The sequence below is a fragment of the Cyprinodon tularosa genome, unplaced genomic scaffold (assembly GCF_016077235.1).
Source record: "Cyprinodon tularosa strain WSP-4 unplaced genomic scaffold, ASM1607723v1 ctg64, whole genome shotgun sequence".
Taxonomy (NCBI): Eukaryota; Metazoa; Chordata; class Actinopteri; order Cyprinodontiformes; family Cyprinodontidae; genus Cyprinodon; species Cyprinodon tularosa.
In genome coordinates this window covers 830,655-857,889 of record NW_024039385.1, presented here as the reverse complement: position 1 = coordinate 857,889, position 27,235 = coordinate 830,655, and the positions used below count along the sequence as shown (strand labels likewise).

Sequence of the window (27,235 nt, the reverse complement as noted above, 5' to 3'; positions counted from 1 at the left end):
GTCTCTGCTTAGTCTGCTGCCCCCGCGACCCGGTTCCGGATAAAGCGGGAGACGACGAGTACGAGTACGAGTAAGGATTACATAGATTCCAATTAAGAATACGACATCATTTGGGGTTAATCTGACGAGTAGTATATTTCTTCTCCTGTCTAAACCGCTGCCTAATCAGGTAGAAATGAGTGACAGGCTCTGTATCAAACTAAAAACCATTCTGACTTTTTACAAAACTCTAAATGTAAACACATTTTTCTCTCATCATGAAGAAAAAGATTATCCATTTATGGCAAAAATCGGCTTTTTCCTTCCTAAAACTGATCATTTTTATTCCAATTAGGGCTGAAGCAATCAGATTAATGGATTATTGAAATAATTGTCAACTAATTTAGTAATGGCTTAATCGTTAACTGGAGTATAGAGACTGTATATGCCTTTAGCTGACAGAGCGACCCACTTAGAGCAGTAATTATATCAAAATTGTAAAAAATGTATATTAACATTTTGCATTAAGATAAAAAAAAACTAATGTTTTTGTCCGTTACTATACTCTATCCAGATTTCCTCAAGTGTTTAGTTTCATATGGTTTAATTTTGCTGAAAAATCTTCTTTAAGGAACTTGGTTATGTGATTATTAATCGATTAATTGAAAAAATAATGACAGATTAATCAATTTGCAATATAATTATTAGTTGCAGCCATAATCTTCATAAACTAAGAATCCAGAGCACCATGAACAAACAGGAAGTACATAACTAAATGAAGTCATTCTCATTAGTCTAATCGGAAATACCTAAAAGGGGAGAAAATTGAATTTTAGGGGTTAACAGATTCACTCAGCAGCAGATTGTTGTGGTTTTCAGCAGAGAGGAAAAGCAGCGTGATGAAACAATATCTAAACAGGGGTGGAAAACATCTGGAAACAACAGACGGCCGTCCAAACAGTCAGAGGATTTCCTACAGAGATCCCTCAGGAGAGACGAGACGCGGAAGCAGGAAGTCAGACTACCACAGAGCGTCACTCAAAACTCTTTAATACATCTGCGGGTTGAACTACAATCACAAATTCACTCTTATCCGCTTTGGAGGGAGACTGCTAAATGAAGCTGAATGAAACAGAGCTGATAAGGTAACGGTTTGTAGCCAGGTTGGTGAGGCTCTGCTCTTTTTTAATCTCAGAGAATCCTCCAAGACAGCCCGACGATTCAGACATCAGCTGAGAACACGATAGGATTAGCAGCACGTGAGACCCACCGGCGTGAATGACCGCCATTCAGGTGGAAAATGGATGAATGGTGCGGGCGAGCCGCTTGGTCGGCTAACATTATTGGAGTCATGCTTTGCAGCCAGAAAAAAAAAGAAAAAACAGGAAGGTCAGAACAGCAAGTACAGACATATAGCAAGGGAGGTATATACTGTAGCAGAGGCCTAAATATAGACTGAATCCAAATGTCAGTGTCAGCTTTAGAGAGCAGACAACGACCTCAGCTGCCGTCTTCCTCAGCAGATCTGAGCCAGACCTGCGGCCTCGCCAAATCTATTCCAACCATTTCAATTTGTTCTCATCTCGGCTCTAATACTCCCACCCTAATTAGTCCCATTACCGCTCTAAACGTCAGTGGGCGCTGGAGAAACAAGCCACAGAATGCAAAGTTAAGCTCCAAAAAAAAAAAATCTAGAAACTATCTTTAAAGCTACAGTGTGTAATTTTCAGCGACATCTAACGTCCAGACTGCAGACTGCAGCAACATGAACATCTCCCCCCCACCGCTTCTCCCCCCCAACAATACGGCGAGCGTTACAAGACAAAATGTCTTCCACGACGTCCGCATCACCTACCTTCTCAAGTAATGAGGTTTGTTTACATAGATAATTTTACAGATAGTATTTCATTAGTCTGTGTAGGGTATAGATTTGATAATAATAAATATACCCGTTATTTTTTCTACATCGTTGTGACGTTTTGGTGAGCTGCTTTGCATGGTGATATAAACAGACGAAGTAATTGTAGTCATTAGTTTAACAGCGAGATTGTGTTCGCTGGAAGAATACCGGTATATATGCCCTGTTTACAGAGTCCAAGTCTTGTTTGTGGCACGGGGGTTACAACGCGAGGAAGAGGGAGAGGAAGAGGGCAGAGAGGGCGGGGTGGGCGTGCAGCCAGGGCCAGGCGAGAGAGAGGTGCCAGCGGGGGTTGACTAGAGCAGAGGAGGAAAGGCTTGAAGATCTCCAAAGGAGCCAGAGAGAAGTAACCGAGGTATATATCCGTAGCTCGCTAATATGCAGCTTCATATATCTGTCTCTCTCACACTCACACACGCCACTATCAGCTGTGGTTATTTTATGAAGCTGTGGCCTTACCTGTCCAAGAGAAAACTGGCAACTTGAGCGTCACTTTGAAAACCTTTTTCCTCCATCAGTGACTTCCATCGTGTAAATGCCGTGCCAATGTTGATCCGTGTTTTTTGCCGTTTCTTGTCACGCTTGCGTTTATTCTCGTCGTGTTTCCGCTTCTTAGATGACGGGGGTTCGGTGTCCGCCGCTTTTCGATGTGATACAGAGTAGGCATGATCCTCCATTCGTCTGATGTTTGCCCACACAGTTTGCAAAGTCACTCACGCCTGCCGCCTTGTTCACCTTTCTTGTTACTGAAGCGCAGTATACCTGCTTCTTCTTCTTCTTTGGTTTCAGGCAGACTAAACGCTTCTCAGGCATAATACTGCCATCTACTGTTCAGTACCGTCTCAGTTCATCTCTCCCAACTTGCCGTAGTTACTTTCGAGCGTAATGGGCGATCTCGCAATCGCTAGTTTGTTGCTTCTGCGCTTGCCGTAGCGCAAAGATGTCAGCCTCCATGGCTGCGAGACCCGCTCCTATGTAATTATAAATAACGAATTCTAAGGCAACGCAAATATTAAGGTTAAAAGGCTGAGCTCATAGGTGATGATAAATAACATAGTTATGTATAATATATTCAATTTCTGACTTTATATCCCTGTAATTATTACACACTGTAGCTTTAAATCAGTACGTATTCCAGTCTTCCAACATATAAGACAGTATCTTCACCTGAAACCAAATCTGAAAGCAGAAAATAACCACTGAGAATTCACATATTTTTGTGATATTTACAGATAAAAGTATACTGGAGATACCAGTTTTTCCTCATTCATAAGCAGAAAGAACACTGCAAACATTTAAATACCTGCTTAAAGGTTTTACATTCTGTCACCATTACAAGTACACCGACTTCTGTGCACTTTATTCGGATTTCTGTCGATGACCGAGACCAGCAGCACATAGCTATGAAGAGGAGGGGGGGGGGGGTTGCTTTCACATTTTTATGGCAAATTAAACCTGCAGAGAGTAATCTATAATATTCAGACATTAAATCACATGCAGATACAGAGGAGGGGGATGGCAGTCTTGGATTTTAGAGAGGGAAAATAAAAACAAATAAAAGCCACACTTTTAAGATTACTTGAAACAACCTTTTCTACAGCCACCATTTTTCTTCCCATTCACACCTATGCAGCAATTTATGCTGGGATTTACAAAAAAATCTCAACAAAACCAACTAAACTTTACAGCTTTAATAAAAGATAAGAACTGTGGATGCCACCGAGAGCTAAAAATAGACCATAACATCTAAACACGGACCAATAGGTTACCCAGATGATTTTCTAGTTATATTTTCGCATTTTCTTTTCTTTTCATGTGCACATGCTGGCCTATATATATGTGCATTCAGCAGAGATCATGTGAAGCACCGGCTTTACCTGTCCTTCCATTTTCTATCAACTGTTTACCTGTTAACTTATCCTTCTTTTTTGTTGAAAGTGAGACTTGTGTAACTTCTGTCGTCATTGCATCTTTTTCAGTCAAATAAACGGAGGGAGAAAAAGTAATTTCAGCTCTAAAAAATGACCAAAATCTATCAGAAGGACTCATCAGAGATCTGTTAGACTGCAAGCAAAATAATCGGCATTGGTCTTAAAGAAAATGTGGGCCAAAATTAAAAGAACGTGGCAGAATCAGTACTTTTTCTGCTACAACGACACCATTTCATGGTCATCCATGTGAGAGGTCAGTAAGGAAATATGGGAAATGTCTGCCTTTTTTACATCTGCAACCTACTAAGAGTATGCCCATAAAAAAAGCATAAAACTACACATACAGAGAGCCTAGAGCTGCATCAGTGCAACATCACCACCAAAAACAGGATGATAGTTGTTGCTGACCACCTGCAGAAACATGGTTGGGAACCACTGCTCTAAAGGTCAAATAGTGATGCGCTTTAGTTGGTGTAAAAAGACCCTTGAGGTCTCTGCAACATGAGGTAGCAGGTTACAGTGTGTGCAGCAGATGTAGCATACGGGTTATGCAGCAAAGTGCTGCGCTGTCAGGTTTCTGCAGGGTCATAGGTATACTCAGCGCATGCAGAGGTAGACCGTGTTTCGTCCGTGCGGATGCATGTATTCCATATCCACCCAGAAAACTGCAACCGAGCATTCTCCATCACTGGGCAGAGCTGGGATGCAGCAGTCTGAGAGACAGAAAGGGAGGGGGCAGAGGAGGCACGAAGGGCAGGGACGGGAGGGGAGGGGGAGACGGGAGGAAGGAGAGCAAACAGAGGAAATAAAGGAAGGGGGCTAGAAAAGAGAGGGGAATGGAGAATAATTTAGCCTTGAGGAGATTCTGAGCGCTAAGCCGATGGTTTGAGTAAGAGGAGGAAAGCAGGAGCAGACAGAGAGAGAATGAAGGGCAATCAGGGCCCCATCCAAACAGCTGCTGTTCTCCCTAACATTGCACCTCTGCTCCAGATTCCACAGCCTGTGGAGGGGCTGGGGCCTGAGTCAGCACTTTGTCCCACACCGAGCCGAGCCCACTGCTCAGAGCAGCCCGAGGACAGACACGGGCTACGGCAAGTCTAGAGGGACAAACAGCTGCCATGCTTAGAAGTCTGAAGCTTCTCTTGGCTTCAGGAAAAAAAAAAGTCTCCAACGGTATGAACACAGATCCAATAATATATGCATCAATTACCTTTAAATCTGTGCTGTTGGTTCCATTTCCTGCCCACAGCAGTCAGAGTGAGTTTAACAGAGTGGCAGAAGTCAAACACAGCAGCAAGTGAAAGATGATCAAGGCCTCATGACCGAGGCACAGATGGTGCAGGAAGGAAAGAACAAAATCCCCATAAATAAAACAGAGGACTGAATGTTAGTCAGCCAGCTGAATAACCAACAGCCAGGCTAACATGCTGATTCATTCAGAAACAACCCAAGAACAAACTCATTTAAAACTATCATGCTATAGAACTTTGATTGAAGGGAGACACTTTTGGGACACTTTTCATCCCTTTGTTCTTTTATTCTCTCAGTAATATCAGCTTTAAAGTAGGATCAGTACATAAAATATTACAGTTTTCGGTAGTGAGGCTAAATGCACCTCCTTATGGGGACACACAAGTAAAATGATGCATGAAAACCAGGAGAAAGCTTATCAGATCAAAAACGATATCTAAGGAGTTATCAGAAATGTTAACAGGGAGGATTGATTATAAGATCAACACAAATCTAGACTTTTTATTTAATATCAAATAAATGTCCTATTTATCGCTGTCATTAATTGAAAATGGACAGAGTTTAAGAAAGTGTCTTTAAAGTACATCAGCTTTTTTGATAGACCGACTCAAAGCTAATCTGTTAGCAATAGTTTCCTGAGTGTTGCTCATACCTACATTTCATGGCAGAAAGCAGGACTTTTACACAAAACAATGAAGTTTCTCTTTTTTTGGGATGTTTTATGAAGGAAGCAAGTGAGAATGGTTAGTTGTAGACATTTCTTGGTGTGACTCAACAAAGGCGCTGGCAAAATGTCGCTGTCGCTGACGTATAGCGCCCCTTTTCTGGGGCTGTGGACAGAGACAAAACTATGAGGCTAAAGATGCTTGCCAGCTGGCTGCTGGACCAAATCAGCTAAATGGAAGCTGAAAGTGTTCAGCTTCTCCAAACTCACCCAGTAACAACAACAAAGAGGACACTGTGACTCTGTCTGTGGCTGAGATGAATTTGTCGCTAAATGAGAAGATTCTAATTGCTCCACTGAGATGAAGAACCACAACAGAACCAGCAGACATATTGTCCTTCCTTTTTACACCAGAACGCTGACATCACTAGCGGCTCAAACTGCAGGGGGAATAACCGACTAGACGGGAGAATGAGGAGAAGCAAAGGTAAAGAGGAGAGACCCCAGGGGCCCTGAGAGGCGGGCTAATGACCTACGTCCGCAGGGAGACACAGGAAGGAAGCGGACTCTGCCCGTGCCGCTTTCTGATGACGCATCACAATTAGCAGCAGCCATTAATGTGCCTACAAAGCTCCCAGACAGATCCATGGGGGGGGGGGAGGTGTGAAAGGCCAGCTGTAAATACTCTGCTCTCTGCTGAAGATTCTGGATACCCGCTGCATGGACTGCAGAGATTCCCAAACCATCACAGGTAGTTTTAGAAAGAGAGATAAAAGCTTTGCTTGATGACAGTTTCTGCACATCACTGAGCTTACCCCGTCATAATTGAATTAGCAGCAGGAATAAAATAGGCTTAAAGCTCTTGAGGCTTATTTGGAGTGAATTTAAAATGACATTTGGACAATTAGTAAAGGAGAAGGACACCTTAACGTCCTTTAGTGTTCGACTTTCCCTCTTAAATCACTAAACGCTGCGAGAGAAGAGGATGGCTCAGCTGTGACTGCGAGTCCTCAGAGGAGGGTGGAAAAGGCTGTGCATTTGTGAGAAAGAGTGACAGACCGCCATCTGTGTGCTGGTGCGATCTGGGAATCCACCAGCGAGGAAACAAACAGCCCAACGACCTTGTTCAGTCCCCGCAACGCTCCAAACACTGGATATGAGTGAGCTGTAGAGTACACAATGACACAATGGGATCCAGCTGCCCCCCCACCACTTCCTCATATGACATCATGTGCCGGTTTGGTCTCAGCCAGTTCGGAGTCCTTGTGGTTCCTTCCTGCTCTCCGTGCGTCCGCCACCAAGCAGGAAGACCGCCGAAGAGGAGAGCGAGGACGTCCTAATGTCGAAAACCAGAGAGAAGACGGCGGATTTGTTTAAACCTCAAGGTTAGAGGTCATAGCTGCACTTTTATCACAATAAATACTTCCACAGTGTGTCGTAGTTGTGCAGATTAAATGTTTTAAATCTTTTTTTAAATAAATTTAACAGATCAAATATGTCTGGTTACGATGCAACAAGATTCTCCACCCAAAGTTGGTTGAAGTCACATGAGCTCAGATGGTAGCAGCTTCTTCACAGTTCAACATTTCCCCAATTCAAGCCAAAACAGAAAGAAAACGGTGAACAAGAGTCACGATGTTGAGCCTTGAAGCCTCAAAAGATGCCCAGAGAACTGACATTTGGGCTCCCTTGACTGATTGCTTTCGCCTACGAGGGCTCCTGACCGACAGAAAAAGAGCACGCCCACTGGCACAGAAAGCTGTGGGTCACTTTGACATAACGATGAGCTGCATTGAATTTAGGGGCAGATTATACTTCTGCATCAGCACACATCAAATGTCGCTTGGGTCTGGTCGCCAACCAGTTTTGCTGCTATGCTTCTGCACCGTTGGTCTGGAATTTCTAGGGACGCACAGCAGTTTTCCGCCAAAGCAAAAGGGGGAGTTGAGAACTCACAAGAACTTTGGTGGCGCCAGCAGGACTGTTTATATTCGAAAACAAAAATGGTTCCTCGGTTTTTAAAAATGGCGTGCCCCGGCACGGAATCGAGAAGGACGACCACAAAGACGGCCGGAAAGGCATACCAAGGACCAATCACAGCTGCTTTTTGTCTGCCCACTTTCGCTTGAGGTCTGCGTGGGTTTGCAACCGTCTGACGCATAGTCAGGATTTTTTTTTAGGTGTGCGACCACGCCCCCATGACTCTAATCTCGCCCCACGTCAAATCTGTCAGAACCTCTGACAGATTTGACGGTTGCAGAGGCTATTTGTCAGAAGCATAAATTGGCCTTTAGTGTGTATTATGTAGAGGCCTTTATTTTGTAGAGTCTCTGAAGTTTTACTTCGAAAGTCTAGCAAGGTTGTGTGTTAAGGAAAGGTTCAAACCCAGCAGTGTGCTTAATTAATTTCCAATTGTTAAATGAGTCTTTTACACTTTTGATAATTCTTGACAATAAATGTTTGTTCACATTTTGGCCTGTGCAGCAAAATTACTTTATTTTAGCATCCATGCTGCTTCCGCTCTCCGTCACTTTTCAGCATCTCGCAGCTGGGAAGATTTGTACCTGTGTGAACAGTTACAGACAGAAAAACACGGTGGATGAGCAACTCCTACTGGTGAGGGTTCAAAAAAATTAATAAAGTAATGCTGTACCGGGATACAGTGCCAGTTTAGAATGGTATTGATAATAAATCGGCTGTGGTTAGTTAATAATTTCTACATTGTTTTGGACATAAAAAAAAAAAAAACTCAGAAAACCATAAATTATAGTAATTTATTCATGTGTCATTTATTTGAACGCTTATTTAACTAGTATCCATGGTTCTGTTGAGAAAACATGTTCAATGTTGAGATTGAAAAAAAGTAAAGTATCTTTGAAACCTTTATTTTAATTATTCACTTTTTTTATCCCCATGGTATTAAAAATAAAACCTTGTATTTAATATTTTCCTCAGTATCGATACAGAGTTTGACATTTCAGTACGGTAACATCCCTACCATCTATTGTCATCCAATGATTTGGCCCAATATTATTAGAAATTGACTTATAGAGGATTTTTAAGGCGGACACCGATTATTCTGACATCAATCTAACACATCCTACATATGAGCTGCCGATATTATCAAAGCCAATACTGCTTCACACGATGATAGCAAGATCTAATAAAATTTATTTTTAAAAACCTAAAAATAACAATAACCATAAACAAATCAAACAAAGCCTTAACAATGGATAGTAAATGGAGGGGCGGCCATGCTCTTGCTCCACATGGTCTCAAGGCATTAATTAGTCAGCCTACGCATGGGTGTATGGGTTGATACTGATAGAAGAAAAAAATGCTAAATTTGGTCAAAATTGGTCAAAATCTTAAATAAAAATTTCTGTCACTCTTAGATGACACATTGGAAACATCTAGAGCTAAGCTATTTTGACAAAAATCTAAATTGCGATTATTTTTAACCAAAATGCGATTTCATTTAGATTTTTCTTTGCACTAACCCCAAGATGTTTCATCCCAAGGCTTTCTGTTTTTGAAAGCTTGCTTATCCAGAGTCCATTGTTGCAGGACTTTACAGTAATCGTTCAGTGAAAAGGTGTTAACTTCTACTTGCATGCATGGATCTACGTGCTAGCTGCAAGTCTCTCTGTATGGAGACGAACCGACTTCAAGCATTTAATCACTTACTAAAGGGCAGGAAGGAGAAATTTAGTGTCCTCGTCATTTTGTTAAACTCCCTGAGCATGCGTGGGTTCTCTCTGAGTACTCCGGCTTCCTCTCACCGCCCAAAAACATGACTTTTAGGTTAACTGGCTTGTCTAAATTCTCCTTAGGTGTGAGTGCCTCCTGTTGCCCTGCGATGAACCAGCGACCTCTCCAGGGTGTAGCCTGCCTCTCGCCCGTAGACAGCTGGAGATAGGCACCAGCACCCCTTGTGACCCCACTTGGGATAAGTGTGACAGAAAATGGATGGATAGATAGATGTATGCATCTAATGTCAAATGATGCCAGAGCTGTCGGGGCCGTCTTATTTCAATGAATAACACATTCCTGATCTATATTCACAGATGTGTTATATTAGCTTTTATGTTAATTATGAATTTTAATTTCTGTTAAACATTTAGTACCCTTAAAGTCATGGGGAAGCAGCTGTTCCAACCGTTGCATTCCCAAATTCTCCCGAGGGGTCCATGACTTTACACAAGTTAATAATGTGAATGTGTTTAGTCGTTTATCAAGGGGTGGGATTGTTGCAAGCAAGTTTGGTTGTGGCTGGTTTCTCAGAAGCATCTTGCTAACCAGTTAGCAACTAAGTGCTAGCAGGTTCCCGATGTGAAATTACATTATTTAGAGGAGGAAAGTGGGGATGCCTCGCAACTCTGCCAGTTCTGTTAGCTCTACGCCTGCCGAAGACGCAGACGTCCATCCCCGTGAACACTGGGACGGAATTCTATGGTAAAGAAAATTATTCTTATTTCAACCGTTGCGTATATTTGCTGCGACATATGAATCAAGATGCTATGACCGAAAAAAATTGATTGACAGATGAACGTTGATATATGATTGCCATTGCAATGTAGTTGTTATGGCTGATGTATAACTAACTGGCCTGCATAAGATAACAAAAAAAGCCCACAGATTTTAAGACTGGATTTTTTTTTTTTACTATCTAACTTTTGGGTAAAAATGGTCTGATAAAGGCTACATTTATATACATGTTTAACCCAGAATGATTTGACATTTAAATATGATTTCACTATGACTTTAAGTTGTGGTATTTCCACTCCACTCCCCGCATCAACACGTCTCGCTAAGTAGCTTCCAGTGGCTTAAAGCTAACCAGAACCCACGTCTGTTCTTGTAGCCCATAGGCTAAATATCCTTCAAACCATGTGACGCAGAAATACTTTTATCAAATGAACAAACTGAAAGTTTACTGATGTGGAAGCAGCTCATCTGGTCTGTTTAGTAACGGGAAAAAACAGGGAGGAACTCCAGGAGATAGCCCAGTAAGGCAAAGCCACAATAATGTGTGTTAGTGAGCTTCTCCCATGAGTGTGAGGGCGTGCTGCCAATGAAAGCCTTGCAGGGTGGAGCCGACATCAGCTGCAGCTCAACAGCTGGTCACTGTGGGCCAACGCCGAATGTGGACTCGGAAAAGGTCAGGCGGCCTCCCCCTGGTTGGCGCTGCTGCCGCTTTTCATCCATCTGTCTCTTAAAGATAGACGCAAACACCAACAGAAACGGATTTTCTGAAGCAGAACTCACTATATTGAGTGTTATGCAACAATATCAATATCCAGGTTGGCGTTATGCAAGTTTTACGCAACTTTTCAGGAATGAATCAATATGAAAGTGAAAGTGTCAATATCTGTCAGACTGTTCTCTGGCAAAAAAATGTTGATCATATTACACAGAATCAGTCAAAACAGCCATAATGGAGGGGTGGTAGATCCAGAAGAAGCAGGATGCTGCTGTGGGTCATTTAGGGGTCTCATTCCAGCTAAAAATGGAGTGGATGCAAAACAAGGAAGGGAAGCAAACCTTATAAAAATGTTTGTCTTCTTCTCTGGCTTTTAAAGATTTGCAGGAAAAGGGAGGGGGGGGCATGGCTTCCACCTTTGTCACATCCGTGTGGTTGTAAAAACACGTACAGGCGCAGCTACAAAGAGGTTGGACCTCTTGGTGGCTGCTCATGAGCTGCGGAGGTCTAAGGTTTCATAGCAGCCCCATCTTGAACCATTTTTCTACATGTAGGATTACAGCGTGCTTTGAGAGGCTGTTTAACGCCGTACGTCTGCTTCCAATTGGCTACGAGGGGAGTTTGTGTCCATAAAGCAGAGATAGACGGCCAGCGTTTCCTAGAACGGTCCGAATACCCCAGAGTGTTACACATGTAACAGGTGTGCATGTTTTCCCTTTGACCCTGTGGCTGGGTGTTCCTCCACAGATGAAAAAAAAAACACAAAGTGGGAGTGGCGACACTCTCAGACCTTTTATTTTCCCTTTAAAAAGGACAAGACAGGACTTGACCCTAATTCTATCCTAATTTTGTTGCTGGTTGTAAAAGAAAGGTGCGGTCTGCTGATCTGGGAGTCTCAACGCAGTGCTGGAATCCCGACGAGACTATTTCCTTTAGACAACGATGGAAAGCTTCCTCCATTATGGTTTAAGGATTTACTCCCATCGGTGCTTATTCAGCAAAAACAAACAGTTTATATACATATATATATTAAAAAAAACTGAAACGACCCGGAAACAGTACTGGGGAGATACTTAAACTAGGAATCCAAATATTTATTTTTTTCCCAAAAAACATAAAAGGTACAGCTCTAAGTTTGTTTTAAAGCAGCAGCTTGACAAACAGTATGTTGATTAATTTTTTGTTTATTTTAAGACAACTGTCTTCCTTCAACTCATTACTGGAGACAAACAATCTGACTGAGAAAAAGAGTATGTATGAAGTCCGTATAAAAGTTTCTGTCTGCATCGCTCATATGAGCTTATTTTTCAAAAGATTTGAAATTTTTCCACTATGTCAGATTCACCATTAGTAAGTGAAAATGGGCAGGAGCCTGTAGGACAGCCTTACGTAAACATATCACCAGAATGATTGACAATTAGGAGGACCACTTATTTCAATGATCCACCTGGAAAAAAAACATCCTCCACTATACCTTTAAGTATTGTTTTCTTTTTAACTATAATAACTGGATCAATCCTTTTCTGTCATTCCACACTATAAAATGAGTAAAAGTACATATGCTGATATCCTATCGGGTTATCATTGGCATCAGTCAGTAGTCAAAGTTGCAATATCAGTCCCCCTCTAAGTTCTGAATATTTACCTCAGATAGCTGATCAGCTTTTCCAGAAAATACAGAAACATGCGTCATAGGTGAGGCTTGTGCAGCAGTGACACTACAGTCAGTTTCCAACCCTGGATGAAGTTAGCTGATGCTAAGCTGTTCCTTTTATAGTTAAAGTTGGACAATTAAATTAAATTAAATGGGGGAAAAAACTGAGGAGACTAGATTATTGTTCACTGCAATTTTAGCAACTAGGGGCACTAGACATGTAACTCCCACATTTAAATTCGCAGGGATGCGGCTGTTCCAGCCATTTAAATTTCCAAATTCTCCCGAGTGGTGCCCGACTTAATAAAGTGAAGTTGATTGGTCAATTATCAAGGGAGCGGGAAGGATTGCAAGCAAGTTTGATTGTGGCTGGTGTCTCGGAAGCATCTTGCTAACCAGTTAGCAACTTATTGCTAGTAGGTTCCCAATAGGAAATTCCATTGGGACCAAGTAGCACTAAATCAGGGACTTAGAAACGACACTGTCAAGGAACGCTATGGACAGCGGAAACATGCAAGAGGAGGAGAGATTTGTGTCGGAGGTCGTGGATGAGTCTCCTCCATCATACATGTTTTATTGAGAGGAGGAAAGCGGGGATGTAGATGTTGTGGAAGAGGATGATGAATTAAGATGCTGTGCCAAAAAAAATTTGCCTTACAGATGACCGATCATATATGATTAGCCGAATTTAGGTGTTCAGGCTGACGTATAACTAACTGGCCTGCATAAGATAACTTTTGGGACAATATGGTCTGATAAAGAGTACATTTATATACATGTTTAAGTCAGAATGATTTGACATTTAAATGTGGCTTCCCTACGACTTTAAAGCTCCTGAAGGCTAGTGGTGGCACTGCAATGTTGCTAAATACATTTTTAATTGCATTAGACCAATTTAGACCAGCAGCAGGAGAAGTCATGAAGTTACAACAAAAGATAAGGAAACATTCACCCCTCTAGATTACATCCTGTTTGCCAATGCTCACACAGAGCATCAAAACGCACCAAGTGCTGCATTTTAAATTATTAATATATCTCAAATTATGCTAGCACTTGGGTCAAAACTTACAATGTCTACTTAAACAAGAATAAGACATTAACTTCATCACTCCAGCCCATTAGATGGCGATAATACGCTTTAGGGGGTTCTGCCACACAGAAAGGAAGTTAAGAGTTGCAGCTAAAGCAAAGATTCATACATAGAAGAAATAAGCATTTCTTTAGGCCACAGTAAAGTCCTATGACTATGTAGTCTGATCAAGAGCATCTAAGGTGCATCCAATTTTTATTTCATGGCAAAACTGGACAGCTCTATTAAAAAAAATGATGCTAGGGAAGTAAGGCTTTAAACTCCAGTTAAAAAAATTCCCCCTTGAACCCAAACAAGCCAGGTTAGCGACTCTAGTCATTGTGCACCTGATCCAATGACACATTAAATCTCTTAGGTTTTCCTGAAATAAGAAAAAACACTAAAGTTTATCAAAGGCATTAACTAGTCTTAAAACTTCATTGAATACCATATAACAGGACCATAAAGAGACCCATTAAATAAAGAGCAGAAAACAGGCAGCAGCAGCAGCAACATGGGCCCTGTGGACGAATGACAGCTCGGACACAACACGCGACAGCGCGTTGTGTGGCTGGGATAAGCCAAGAGTTTCTAGTGTCAACACAGGAAAATGTCAGGATGAAGTCACAAGTTGGCACCGCACTGCTCTTTGAAAAGCCAGGGGGAGAGTGCTGGCATCATTGATGGCGATCAGCTGACAACCAGTGACCAGGAGCCAAAACCAGGGGTCCTAAAAAGCAAACAGACCCCAGCTCCAAAAGCAGAGGATGCATGTTGCCTTTTTTCACTTTAAACTCAAAATAAGGAGTTTTTCTGGACAAAAAACCAAACATCTCAGCCCAGTTTGTCCAGACGCTAGACCAACTCTCCAGCTGCAATCCCATTTTGGGATGACTCCCACCGATTGGCTGAACCAAACAGAGCCTGTTGCTGCCTGCTTTAACCATTCCTGCAATGCAGCCCCCTTCAAACAGGACGCCAGCAACATACGCTGCAGCAACCCGTAGCTTTCCATGATCCACGTGTTTCTTAATGCCTCCTGTATTATTAATCTGTCTTGATTCATGTTTCTGCCTGCGAAGGGAACAATCTGCTCCTGCATCGCTGCACTTCTTTTTTTTTTTTTTTTTTTAAAGCTTAAAAAAAAAGTAGAGAGGGAGAGAGACGAGCGAGGCATGCTCCGGCAGCGAGCTGGGCCTCTGCACTAGATAATAAAAAAAAAAAAAAAAAAAAGGTGAGTTGTTCACATTCCAGCTTCATGCACAAACCAAACCCCAAAGTCACACACACACGCTAAACACACAAAGTGCTTCTGGCGAGGCAAAAGGATTGCATTGTTTGTGTCTGTGGCCCTTCTGCCTCATGGCTTTTTGCCTCTCGTCTAAAGTTTGACACCGTTATGAGCGACATTGGGCGAAAACCGATCAAGGTTCACCTAAAACTATGCAAAAAAAACAAAAAAAAAAAACAACCCAAAACAAATAAAAAGCTGGTGTGAAATCTAAACAGCTGTCAGCCCTCTCAGCCTCTGCTCCTCAGATCGTTTTTTTTCATATGTAGCAAACCGAAAACCACATCAAATCAGCTTCAATACCCAAATTAATAAAAATTATTTATTGAAATACATAGGTGCAAATATTCATTCTAGTTATATTTTAAACAAGTAAAAAAAAATGATTTAATTGAGAAGGGTAAAAGCGCAGCAACTTTATTTCAGCCAGCTGACTGGTAGTGCACAGCAACCTAGAGAGATCTCATTAAATCAAAGGAACAACATGGAGGGTTTTTTTAAACCTTAAAATAGAGAACATTGGCTGCAAATGATCTCCACCATTCATTTCAGAGAAATACCTTCTTTGTAACCAAACAAAACTCCTTAAAATTAGTGTATTTGAAGCAGGTGAAAAGGTTAATCTGCCAAGGAAAATTTATATTTTTCCTTATTTTAGGCATACGTAATCCTTTTCCATTGGCGAAGTGTCTAAATACCTGCTCAAAACAAGATACTATCCACTGATTTTAAGAAAAAACAACCTACTTTGATTGCAAATTGACATGCAATATGTCAAAGAGGGCTTCATTTTCTATCCACCGATTCTAATTGATGCAAAAATGAACATGCTGGAGTGAAGATGCACCAACAAAGCACCAGAAGTTAGCACTTTATTTTAATTTAGTGCATAAAAGATGATATTTACCCATCAAGTTATCAATAATCTCAACATTTATGAATCAGGACATAAATATCAATATGAAAGGATATGGTACCAGTTGTAATGGATGTATTTCTACATAGAAGAGAAGGAAAAAGTCTTCTAACTCTCTTTAAATACTTTTCCTGTAACCCTGACAGCTTGCCATGTGTTGTGACTTGCCAAGCCATATACAAACTTTTGATTACACAAGAACACAGAGGCCTTGCAGCAAGAGAGAGAGAGAAAAGCCAAGTGAGTCCTTACTACTACTATAAAAGGAATGTGAAGGTGAAGGGAGGGCCACTGCACCACCAACATTGCTATTATCTTCCCTCAGAGTCAGGGAGGCTGAGCTGCACAGGGGCCAAACAATAAGTTTAAAAACACTCACCCCAGTCCAGAAACTCCAGGATATTCTTCTCCCTTCTGATGGGGGAGTTGTTGCACTCATCGTACAGGCACACCAGTATATCCAGCAGGGTTTCCACACTCATACACTGGCCATTAGACTGAGCTGGCCCATCCAGGACCAGCTTCTCCAGCTTCTTCAAACGCACCTCTCCCGACATGATTAATCAGGCCTGTTAGCTTCGAAAAAGGCAATCAGATGGCGAATAAAAAAATAAAACAGGGAGGAAATGCCTTCTGGTGCTGTTGGTTAGCGCAGGTTGGGCCTGGAGAGAAGTTCCCTCACCTTGAGGATGTGTTGAAAATAATCAAAGTTTATGCTGAGGACACGCTGCGTTTAAAACCGAGCCTTTCATGATCTCCCAGTACAGATCCAGTATCCATACGGTGGGTGAGATGTAAGCGATTCCCCCATTTTAAGCCCTATCTCCCCTCCGAGGTGCAGAAGAAAGCGGGTAGGCTAGTCCGAGGCTGCCCCCAGGCCGGTAGATTCCTGCAGCTCTTCTCCTCTGGGAAACACTCTATTATCAAAGTCGGTTCCTTTCTTTTAAGGGTTCAGCAGTGTCCTGTTAGCTGGTACCGAAGCACGGGTTTGGGTTTTCCCATTCTTCCAGTGAGTCCGTAAACGCAACGGCAGGTCCGCAGTGCTACAGCCCCCAGCGCCCCTCCTCTGCTCCGGGAATGAAAGGAGGCTTAGCGGTGCTAGCTTAGCTCCGGAGCTAACGCTACTTTTCTTCTCCTCTAAATGCCATCTTTCTCCGGCGGCTGTTGCCTCTTTTTTTCCCCACAAGAAGACCCAGAGGAAACGCAGAGTTCTAGTCTTTATCCGACGCTTTTTTTTTTTTTTTTTTTATCTCAAACTCACTGTTGGCAGTTATGTTCCTTAAATCCCATTATTCGTCCAGAAACTAAACGTCTCTTTAGTTTGTCTGCAGTTAGTTCGGGAGTTTCCAGTCGTTTCGGTTAAAATGTGGCTCTTTTTTTCTTTTTTTGTTCAAGGTTGCAGAGAAACTCGTTTCACGTTAAATAATAAAAAAAGGAAAAACAAAAAAAATGGGTGAAAAAAGGAGACAAACTGTACCGTGGTCCTGCTTATTCCGGGACACTGGCTGAATGTCCACCCTCCTCCTGTCTTTTCCTTTCCTTTGCACCGCCCGCCTGCCTGCCTGCCTCCCCCGCCGGTCTACCGCTGCCTGTTTTTGCACAGTCAGGCTGCCAGAGACTGTCCACGGGAGGAGACAGCCGAGCGGACCCCTCCTTCGGGAACGCCGCAATGGATTGTGGGAAATCAGCAGCCTGATTTTCATGTACTGGAAAAACTAGCAAAAAATAGTGTATTTACCCTTAACTTGAGGTAAATGAGATAATTTGAGTATTTTTACTCTTAAAATAAGATGATTAGGTAATATACAGTTGTTATAAAAGACAATGCAGTTGTTATTTCTTATTTTAAGTGTATATTGCCTTGTTCCATTGGCAAAATGTCTCTTTTACCTCCTCAAGCGGAGAATTAATGCACATATTTTAAGAAAAAACTGACTTTGATTTTGATTTTTTCTAGTGTCGGTTTTTGTCTTATCTGTTTGTTGGATCGTATAAAACGATATGAATAACGTTTTAAGAGAACCCAAAAGTGAAAAGAATATTAGGAATTGTTCTAGTCTGTTTTTTTTTTTTTTGCAAAATAACCCCAAAATACACGGGTACTTATCTTTATTTGTTAATTGTTGCTAACTTACTTACCTATTTTATCCCTCCTAAATTGTTTTGTTTTATTTTAACATTCTAAAAACCCTTTTCTTGTTGAATAACTTATATATAAAGATTCTAAACAGACTAGAAATGAACAATAGTTCAGTGTGGGTATATATATATATATATATATATATATATATATATATATATATATATATATATATATATACAAGTACAGAGGAATAAAACTAACTCTCTGCATTTAACCCGTCACCTAGGGGAGCAGTGGGCTGCCATTGTGCGGCGCCTGGGGAGCAGCGTGGGGGATAAGGGTCTTGCTCAGGGACCCAGAGTGGCAGTCTGTGGGAGTGGGACTTTAACTCAGAACCTCAGGATGTCCTGAGGTTCACAATGTACTAACTAAAGTAGGGGTTGTTTGACTAAATTAAAGATAATCTTTTCAAACCTAAAGAAACGCTTACAAAAAACAACTTAATTGGTCAATATATCTGGAATTGCTTTTAAAGATGAGATTTACGACTCTTTGTGAGGAGACAGATCTCATTTCTTTTAAATGAATGTTAATCAGAGTGGCTTATTTTAATCTTTAAAAAGACAGAGACTAGGTTTGCATTTCTTATCCAGCTTTTATGTGTATCAAATACTCCAAAGGCCTGGATGATTGGGCTTCTAAATGTTTTCTGCTGCACCCCTCCCCTTGTGCTTGTCCTCGGTCTCAGTCAATGGAGAAGCAACAGAGGAGCTTGTATCTGCATCTGTGATATTCTGCAAAAGAACCACATGGCCAGTTTAAGAACCGTATTTTTTTTTTTGCTTATTGTGGTGCTAAGTGCACTGAACGATATAAACCAATAATAGTTATTTTTATAAATGTTGGAACCATGGAACATATTAAAGACAATGGTTGCTGTAAGTGTTACTGTGGTTTAATGAGATTAAAACCAAAAGTTAATGGATAATTTAAGTGCTCAACTTCCACTATGTGTCAGCTGCTACTTTATATCTATTTGTTTAATTCCGCCATGATTATTTTCTCCTCCTCCCCAAAGGTTTTCTGCAAATGGACTATCTCCCCACATTGTATGATCTCTGGTCAGTGCTGCAGGCAATATCCCAGCTCATCATCATCATCATGGCGCCCTGTCACTGCATCTGCTGTTGGAGGAGGAGGAGGGGGGGTTGGACTGGTGGTGGTGCAAGTGTTGGTTGTCAATATTGTGAATGGAAACTGCGGGTTGTCTGCTGGAGGTGCAGGAAAAACACTTTTTTCCCCCTCACACTGCCTGACTGTGCTTTCAACATTCCCTTCTCTGACATCACTTCATAATTAATGAAAATGCACTAAATCATTTAATCAAATGATAAAGCACTTTTTCCTATTTTTGTCAATGTTATTGACTTTTCAACTTTACTAAATTGCTTGATATGTAAATAAATAGTATTCAGAATTAAATACTTCAAAATAAACAGTTTGAATACATATAAATCAAATTAAATTTAATGTTTATAAGAATATAAAATTTTGTTTCGTTGAACAGATTATGGAGGCCCCAATGTGCCACAAGTATATTAATGTTTAAAAACTAAAATAATTTGAAAAATAGTTTTTATTGATATAACAACAAAACTTAGTTTGTTTTACTCACTCAGTGTTTTTATTTTTATTTTATTTCTATGATTATTACACTATTCTGAACTGCACTAAAGTACCAGAATTCAGTTAAAGTTGAAATAAAATAGCCTGAATAATAACTTAGAATAGCCAATACGAATAGTATTTTTTTTCTTCAAAAAGGTATTATATACAAAAATAAATATGTTATCTAATAGTATACTTTCTCAGCAACAAAGGTATGTAAAATAATTACAATCAGTTAATCATAGCAAGATTAAAAATATGTTTTTCAAAAAAAAAACATGCAGAAATAAGACTAATTCAGGGTTGTTGTTTTTTTTTGTCTGGTTTCTACCATCTGAACTGATACTTTCAGGTATCTGCAATAAAAAAAAAACACAAAAAAAATACAGTCATGCATCCCCACAAAGTAATTTAAATGAAAATATGAACAGTATAATAATCAGCCTGATCATTTAGATACTGTACCAGTTAAAAGCTTTTAGAGGCAATTTGACTCAAACTTAAGAGAGGAAAAACAAAAATAATTACTTAAAATAACAGCAATAAGTCTTCTAATATGATGTTACACACTATTATTTTACGTAGTCTAGTGGGCGGGGCTAGGGCTACTCTAGAGGAGACTATTGGTGTAAGACATTTCCTCTAACCAATCAGTTATTAGGATGTGTTTGGTTTGCTGCTGGGATCATCTGAATGATTTTATGGTGGTAAATGAACTATAAGTGAATTTATAAACACTGAAATAATCTGATATTATTCCAGCATTAAAGATTTTCCTATTGAAGCACATCTGCCTGTATTTTAATGTACATAATATGCAAATATTACATTATTATTTTTACTGATGATAGTGAAAATTAGGTTTTACACTAGTGCAAATGTATCCTCGTGCACGTAATTATGCATGCTTCCATCCTGCATTAGGGAAGCAGACTGGTAAATATTGATGCTTACGCTTACATTTGACTGTGACGTGTAGATAAAAAATTAGTATCTTTCTCTGTGAGCTTTTTTCGTGGTTTATCTAACCAGCTGGTAATCGATCTAGCCAAACCTTTACAACAAATGGTCACGTCATGATCCATTTAAGTTGGAGAAACGGGGCTTCTACACGACTTACAACATTCAGGGGGCACAGTCACAAATGTTAGTGTCTTCTATAGGGATTTCCTGTGATGATTTAACACACGTCAGCATTCAATTTTTTTTTTTAACATATTTAAAAGTAATCATTTATAAATGTGAGATCCTGTGTGAAAATAGCAACAGATAACAACTCTATAACAATCCAGAGGAAGAGATTTGAGCGCAATCAGACTTCTGAACTTGTCTTGAGCAATTTGCATGTCAGAAACAGGTCAATAAGTGGGAAAAACACAATGACACAGCGTTAATATTATATGTTCTTCGTGTTTTGATCCTCAGATCATTTTTATAATGTACAGATATTAAGATATCCACGAGTTATTCTGTCGTATCACAACAGTATCACATTTGATGTCTAGAAGGGTACAAGATTTATGTAGCAGTAAAATTAGCAGTTTTATTTGCTTTCTTTTGTATTGCAGATGTGCAACTTCTCCATTTCAGCTCATTCCTGTGGGTTCATACATGGTGGTACATGCAGAGCTCCATAGAAAACTTCCCAATGCTCTGATAAAGCTGAAATAGATTCACGGATCCATAAGATGATCATTTTATGTGTCTATAGGAGGGGGAAAGCTGATAAAATACAGACAACCATTCTAAAAAAACAAGACTCATGTCGAAAACAAAAAAAGCCAAAAACTGTTGAGACGTAAAGCAATGGAGGGATATCAAAGGCTTTGAGGCTCATCTGGGGAGGGCACAACAACCCAGAATGACATCTAAAGCTCTGCAGGCCTCTCTCTCTCTCTCTCTCTCTCTCTCTCTCTCTCTCTCTCTCTCTCTCTCTCTCTCTCTCTCTCTTTCTCTCTCTCTCTCTCTCTCTCTCATCAGTTAAGGTCAGCGTTCATGATTCAACACTAACAAAGAGGCTGGCCAACAATGGTTTCCAAGGAGAAAATCCAAGAAGGAAACCACCGCTGACGAACAAGAAAACAAAGGTCAGTGCCTAAAACATCTTAATGATCCTAACTTTCATTTTGGGAAGATAATCATTGGAGCTACTGGAAAGAATCAGGGGTTTCTGAACATTTAATAAAACACTAAGAGCATCTTACTGACAGACAAACATAGTGGTGGCAGTATGGTACTCTGGGGATTCTTTTCTTTCCCCCTTTAGGATGCTGGATAAACATCTTTCACAATATCTTGGAGACGAATATTTTTAGTTTACCTTAAAGTCAAGCTCATTAAGCCATTTCTCCTATGAAGGCCTATTACACAATATAAAAACATGAAAGAAAGGCTTTGGAGTGGCCTTGTCAAAGCCCAGAACTAAATGTGATTTGGATTCTTGCCTTACCATGGCTGTTTTCTGCTAATCATTTTTAATTATCCCTAATTATTTCAAAAACTATTTTTATATATACATATTTTTTCAGTTTGCCTTTGTCCTATGATGGTGGTCTACCTGGAAGTATGAGAAAAATAAAAAAAAAAGCAATATTTAATCTTCAGGTCTCATAATGCTCTTGCAATTTTAAAGTTATAAGGTTTGATAAATGTTCACAGTTTAAAGTTTTATTATTGCTAACATTTTTTATTTAAATATAATGGGCAAAATTATATTTCATTGAAAAAAAAAAGTACAAACCATGTTTTTAACCTTTAGATATGAATAAGTCTGAATGAATGAATCTCAGCATCTTTTCTGACCAGTTCTGCTTTATTGAACTACAGCAGCGCCCTCTGGTGTAAGATGCGTGCAACTACAACCTTGGTCATAATATGAGGTGGATTTTAGCAGTTTAGGAGCCCTGCTGTAAATATGGGAATATAAACTGAAAAATAATTTCCAACTTTTAATAAGTACATCATGGTTTATCTCATCACCAAGTTCTGACTGATTCTGATTTACCACCATGAACCAAAAAGGCCTTTTTCAGGTTCTTTACATCGCCCAACTTGTAGTTTATATTTCTGCAAACTGAACTTGTGGCAGCATATTTTATAATAGATTTCATTATTCTGCAGATGATGCTTCCAGCTCATGAGGCAGTTTTAAATCAAAGAGATCATTGAAAAAATAAGATAATAGTGATTTTCAGCACCTATCAGAAAGGGTCAGTACAGGTCCTTCTCAAAATATTAGCATATTGTGATAAAGTTCATTATTTTCCATAATGTAATGATAAAAAATCAACATTCATATACATATATATATATATATATTAGATTCATTGCACACTAACTAAAATATTTCAGGGCTTTTATTGTCTTAATATGGATGATTTTGGCATACAGCTCATGATAACCCAAAATTCCTATGAGAAGGACCTGTATATAAATCCCTTTATTGTCCCACAATGGGGAAATTCACTCTGCATTTTGACACATCCCCTTGGAGAGCAGGGGGCTGCCATTATGCGGCACCCGGGGAGCAGTGTGGGGTTAAGGTTTTTGCTCAGGAACCCAGAGTGCAGGATGTGGGGATTGAACCGGGTACCTGCAACCTTCTCAGAGCAAAAACGCACTACTCTGACCACTAGACCATCACTCCCCTTAATTAGATTGTTTCCAGCTGTACTCTCTCACAGCCTCGATTCAATGAACCTTTTAAGCCAGTAAAGTCTTCCAAAGAAATCAACCAACAATCTGAACAATGTAGGAGTTGGCAAATCACTATATTTATGTTAACTTGAAAACTCTCAGCTATGAGCAGAGGTAAGGCAGTTACTCCTCACTTTTACTCAGTTACACTTACTTGAGTAACTTTTTGACCAAAATATGCTTTTAGGAGTAATTTTACTACACAATACCTTTTACTTTTGCTTGAGTAAAATCTCAATAAAGTATCACTTCATCCATTGTGAGTAAACTCACCTATTAAGAGGCAAGTTTCTTATTTTAACATTTATGTGAAAACTAGTGTCTGTTTTTGCACACCAGCTTAATTTAACCTACCGTGATATTTAGAGGTCGAGCTGATATACATAGAGAAATATATATTGCTATGGTTTACGTTAGAGAAGAAAATTGGTCTGGAAAAGCGATTCTTCTGCCTGGAATTGTAAGCATCCAAAAAAAAGTTTAAAAAGAGAAAGGCGCTATAATCTGAGAGGAACAGCTAAATAAGTAAAAAAATATGGGTTAAAAAATCTAAATCATGGAACGGTCCGTAAGAATAAAAGGAATTCATTTATGGAATGGACTGAAGAATGATGATAGCATTAAAAAAACATAAAAAAACAAAATGTTAGGGATGTCAGAGTTGAAAGTCACAGTTGACAGAAATTATGGAAAATTATTCATGTTGGTGTATTTTGAAAAATATAAAGTGACAGAATTTATACAGAGTTGTTGTAAAATCAATTGAAGTGCAGATATAAGATTTCCCTCAACTCCTTTTCTTTCAAGATTAATTTAGGAGTGTGGAATTTTAAAGTTCTTTTTGAATGAAATGCACTTAAACTGAATTATTTTTATTTATTTTTTTATTTTTTGTTTGCTGTAATAATTTTATTGCAGCCCTTAAAATACAGGGATTCACACTTAATTTGATCTGTCTAATTACATCATTTTAAACATCAGATGTCATGATGAGCTACTGAGTACTCCATGCACTTTTTACTAAATACCTTTTTATTCTAACGTAAATAATTTCATTGATGACAACTTTTTATTATAACTTTAATAAAATGTTTGGGTTCCTTATCCTCCTTTGGCTAGGACCTTCATCTAAGACTGGATGGGAGTTAATCCCTTGGTTTCTCACATCCCCTTTGTCTTTTGTTAAAATTCCCCTCATGGAAGTTTATTTATTATTTATTAATAAAAACAGTATTGTGAAGCTCAAGAAACAAAGTAAACAGTCCAGTGATAAAGTTTTGGAAAAGTTTCAAAAAATATTCTTTAATGAAGAGGATGGATCAAAGGAAAAGGAAGAATGATGATGCCTAACAGTAATAATAAATAATTTTAAATAAGGAGACCCATCATTAACGTTATTGCTATTTTCTTATGGAAATATCCATATATAGCGTAGAGTCGCCTTTATATTTAAACACACTTTTTGTTTACCGTCAGTTTAAGCCAAGGATAAACCCTAAAGCAGGGATTTAAATTTGTGGGCTTATTAGGAAAGAGACGGTTACAGCTTTCATTTGCAAAGACACTGCAAAAAATATCTAAAAATACGTACAATTTCTTAAAATTAGTGTTTTTACCCTTAATTTGAGTAGGCAAATAAGCTGCCAAAGGAATTAGTGTTTTCAGTCTTAAGTAAATAAGATAATCAGATATTATATATGCACTTTAAATAAGAGGATGCAATTGTTTTTTCCTATTTGAAATGTAAATGATTTCATTCCATTAGCAAAGCGTCTCACCTACCTAATTAATTGCAATAAAAAAAATACACTTATTCTAATAAAAATGGACGTACTTAGATATCAGTTTTTATTGAGAGGGCACCCTGTCCTGCTAGTAATGACCTCAGCCTCTTTTCTTTTTGTCGTTTTTGCTGCTTTGTGAACCTTTAAAGACTACATTCCTCCGCTTTATGAAAAGACACAAAAAAATATAAAAGATAATAATTCCTTAAAATTCATGGATTTTATCTTAATATAATTAGGGAAACTATCAAATAGGGATTCTTTGCACTTAGAATAGGATGATTAAACAGTTTAAATTAGAAACGAAAACATTAAATTGTTTATTTTATCTTATTTCTAACATAAATCATCTTATTTCCTTTCAAGGTATCTTATCTACTTATAATATGGAAAAAACATTAGAATTGAGAAGCTTCCTGGAGGGGAAGCGAAATGTCTTCAAACCTTGGAAACCAAGTCCAGTGGATTGTTTTTTAAACTTTTACGGAATGGAAAAAACAATTACTTTAGGAAAAAATAGACCAAATAATATTTTTTATCCATTTATTTTTTTTTGCAGCTGAGGACTGCACAAACTGCCTCAAATGGGCCAAATTTGGCTCTCAGGCCTTGAATTTGACACACATGCCCTAGAGGTTGCACAATTTCCTAACCTAATCTTGTAGGCTGGAGAATGAGAGCATTAATTAGAAAGCAACAACTCTGAAAATGCAGCTAAAACCCACAGCTCAGGTAGAAATATCCATCCATAGGACATCTATCAGTCATTCGCCCTATCAATCTGGTCTCTAACGGGTTAGTTCTGCTATATGGTGGTTGGTGGGAATATGGAACATCTGGTTGTACACATTAGTCAGAGATGCACTGGGATCAAAGTGTATTCAAAATGACCTAGTCAAAGTCCAGACCTAAATCCAATTGAGAATGTTACAGACATGGGCGGTTCTAGACAGGGGCCAATGGGGGCCAGTGCCCCTGTAGGTCATAATACTCAAAAAAATTCTAATGACGATCTGCGCTGGAACAGACATGGTTACTGATAGCTCCTTTGGATCTATTTCATTTTTTTTTCTTTACAAATTCTGTTTTACTAATTATTTAAATACGATAATGTGATAGCTTCAGTGGTATTGAGATAGGAGCCCAGTTTCAATCTGCTTAATGTTTTTTTCAAGGAAAATTAAAAAAAAAAACAACAACAAATTTTTACAGCTTTTCATGTTTTTCATGAGTTCCAATTCAGATTTTATAGAAAACGGTTATTTTGACTTAACTTACGTCAAAAATATGTAAAATTCCTAAATTCTGAATGCATATAAACCTAATAAGACATAGAATTTTAATTAAACCTAATTAAATAGAAATTACACTTCATGCAGCTCTTTAATATATTTAAATCCCTTGCCCTGTTTTTTTATTTCATGCTTTTCTGTTCCCCCATGAAAACAAATTGCCCCCCTCCTGGCCCCCCTGGTACATTTGGTCTAGAACCGCCACTGGTTACAGACATGAAGAAAAGTTCTTAAAATGCTTTAAAAACCAAACTCCCTCTAATTGGGTCTGCTGCAGAGTGAAATAGACAAATGTTTGAATCTCTAATTGTGCAAAGTTGGACCTGCAGGAAAAAAAATGTGTTGATTATTAATTAGAAGCCCATTTAAAAAGGTTAAGTTTTCCTTATTAATCATGTCTGATCCTATTGGGTTAAGTCTACAGAGGGATTAAGTCCAGAGGCCACTGTCTCTGGCCCTCATTATACGTGTGAAACGCGTATAATCAGACAGTCCAGAGCAATAGGTGAAGCAGGGCTTCTGTCCGTGCACAGGTCTGGCGCTTTTTCTCCTTCGCTCAGACTGATGGTTGATTATTGCAGGAGCACATAGGTACATGCCATCCAGACCGGCTCTGCAGCTGTGGGAACATGCACAAAAATGAGACGCATTTGGGGCTATTAAGGTGCAAAGTGAGCGCTTCATTTCCTCAAATATTTGATGTTAAGATCATGCGAGATGCGAACAAGCCAGGAAGTCGGTGACAATGTGAATAATGGGGAATCTGGCCACCGACACAAGTTCAATATTGACCTTTTGGAGGATGAAGCTTGTTTCCCTGGGAGACGCAAAGAGAT

At 39.4% G+C, this 27,235-nt stretch overlaps 1 protein-coding gene across 5 annotated transcripts in view; it reads right to left on the bottom strand.

Moving 5' to 3' along the window:
- cdc42bpab (CDC42 binding protein kinase alpha (DMPK-like) b) overlaps positions 1–17,458 on the bottom strand; it is an 81,520-nt gene extending 64,062 nt beyond the window's left edge. For 2 of the 5 annotated variants that reach the window (XM_038308529.1, XM_038308528.1), the window contains exon 1: positions 16,256–17,458. In XM_038308529.1, the coding sequence (XP_038164457.1) occupies positions 16,256–16,433 (178 nt within the window). In that variant the 5' untranslated portion in view covers positions 16,434–17,458. The remainder of the gene's footprint in view (positions 1–16,255) is intronic. The other 3 variants (XM_038308530.1, XM_038308531.1, XM_038308532.1) reach the window with 2 other exon arrangements.
- Between the last annotated feature and the right edge of the window lie 9,777 nt (positions 17,459–27,235).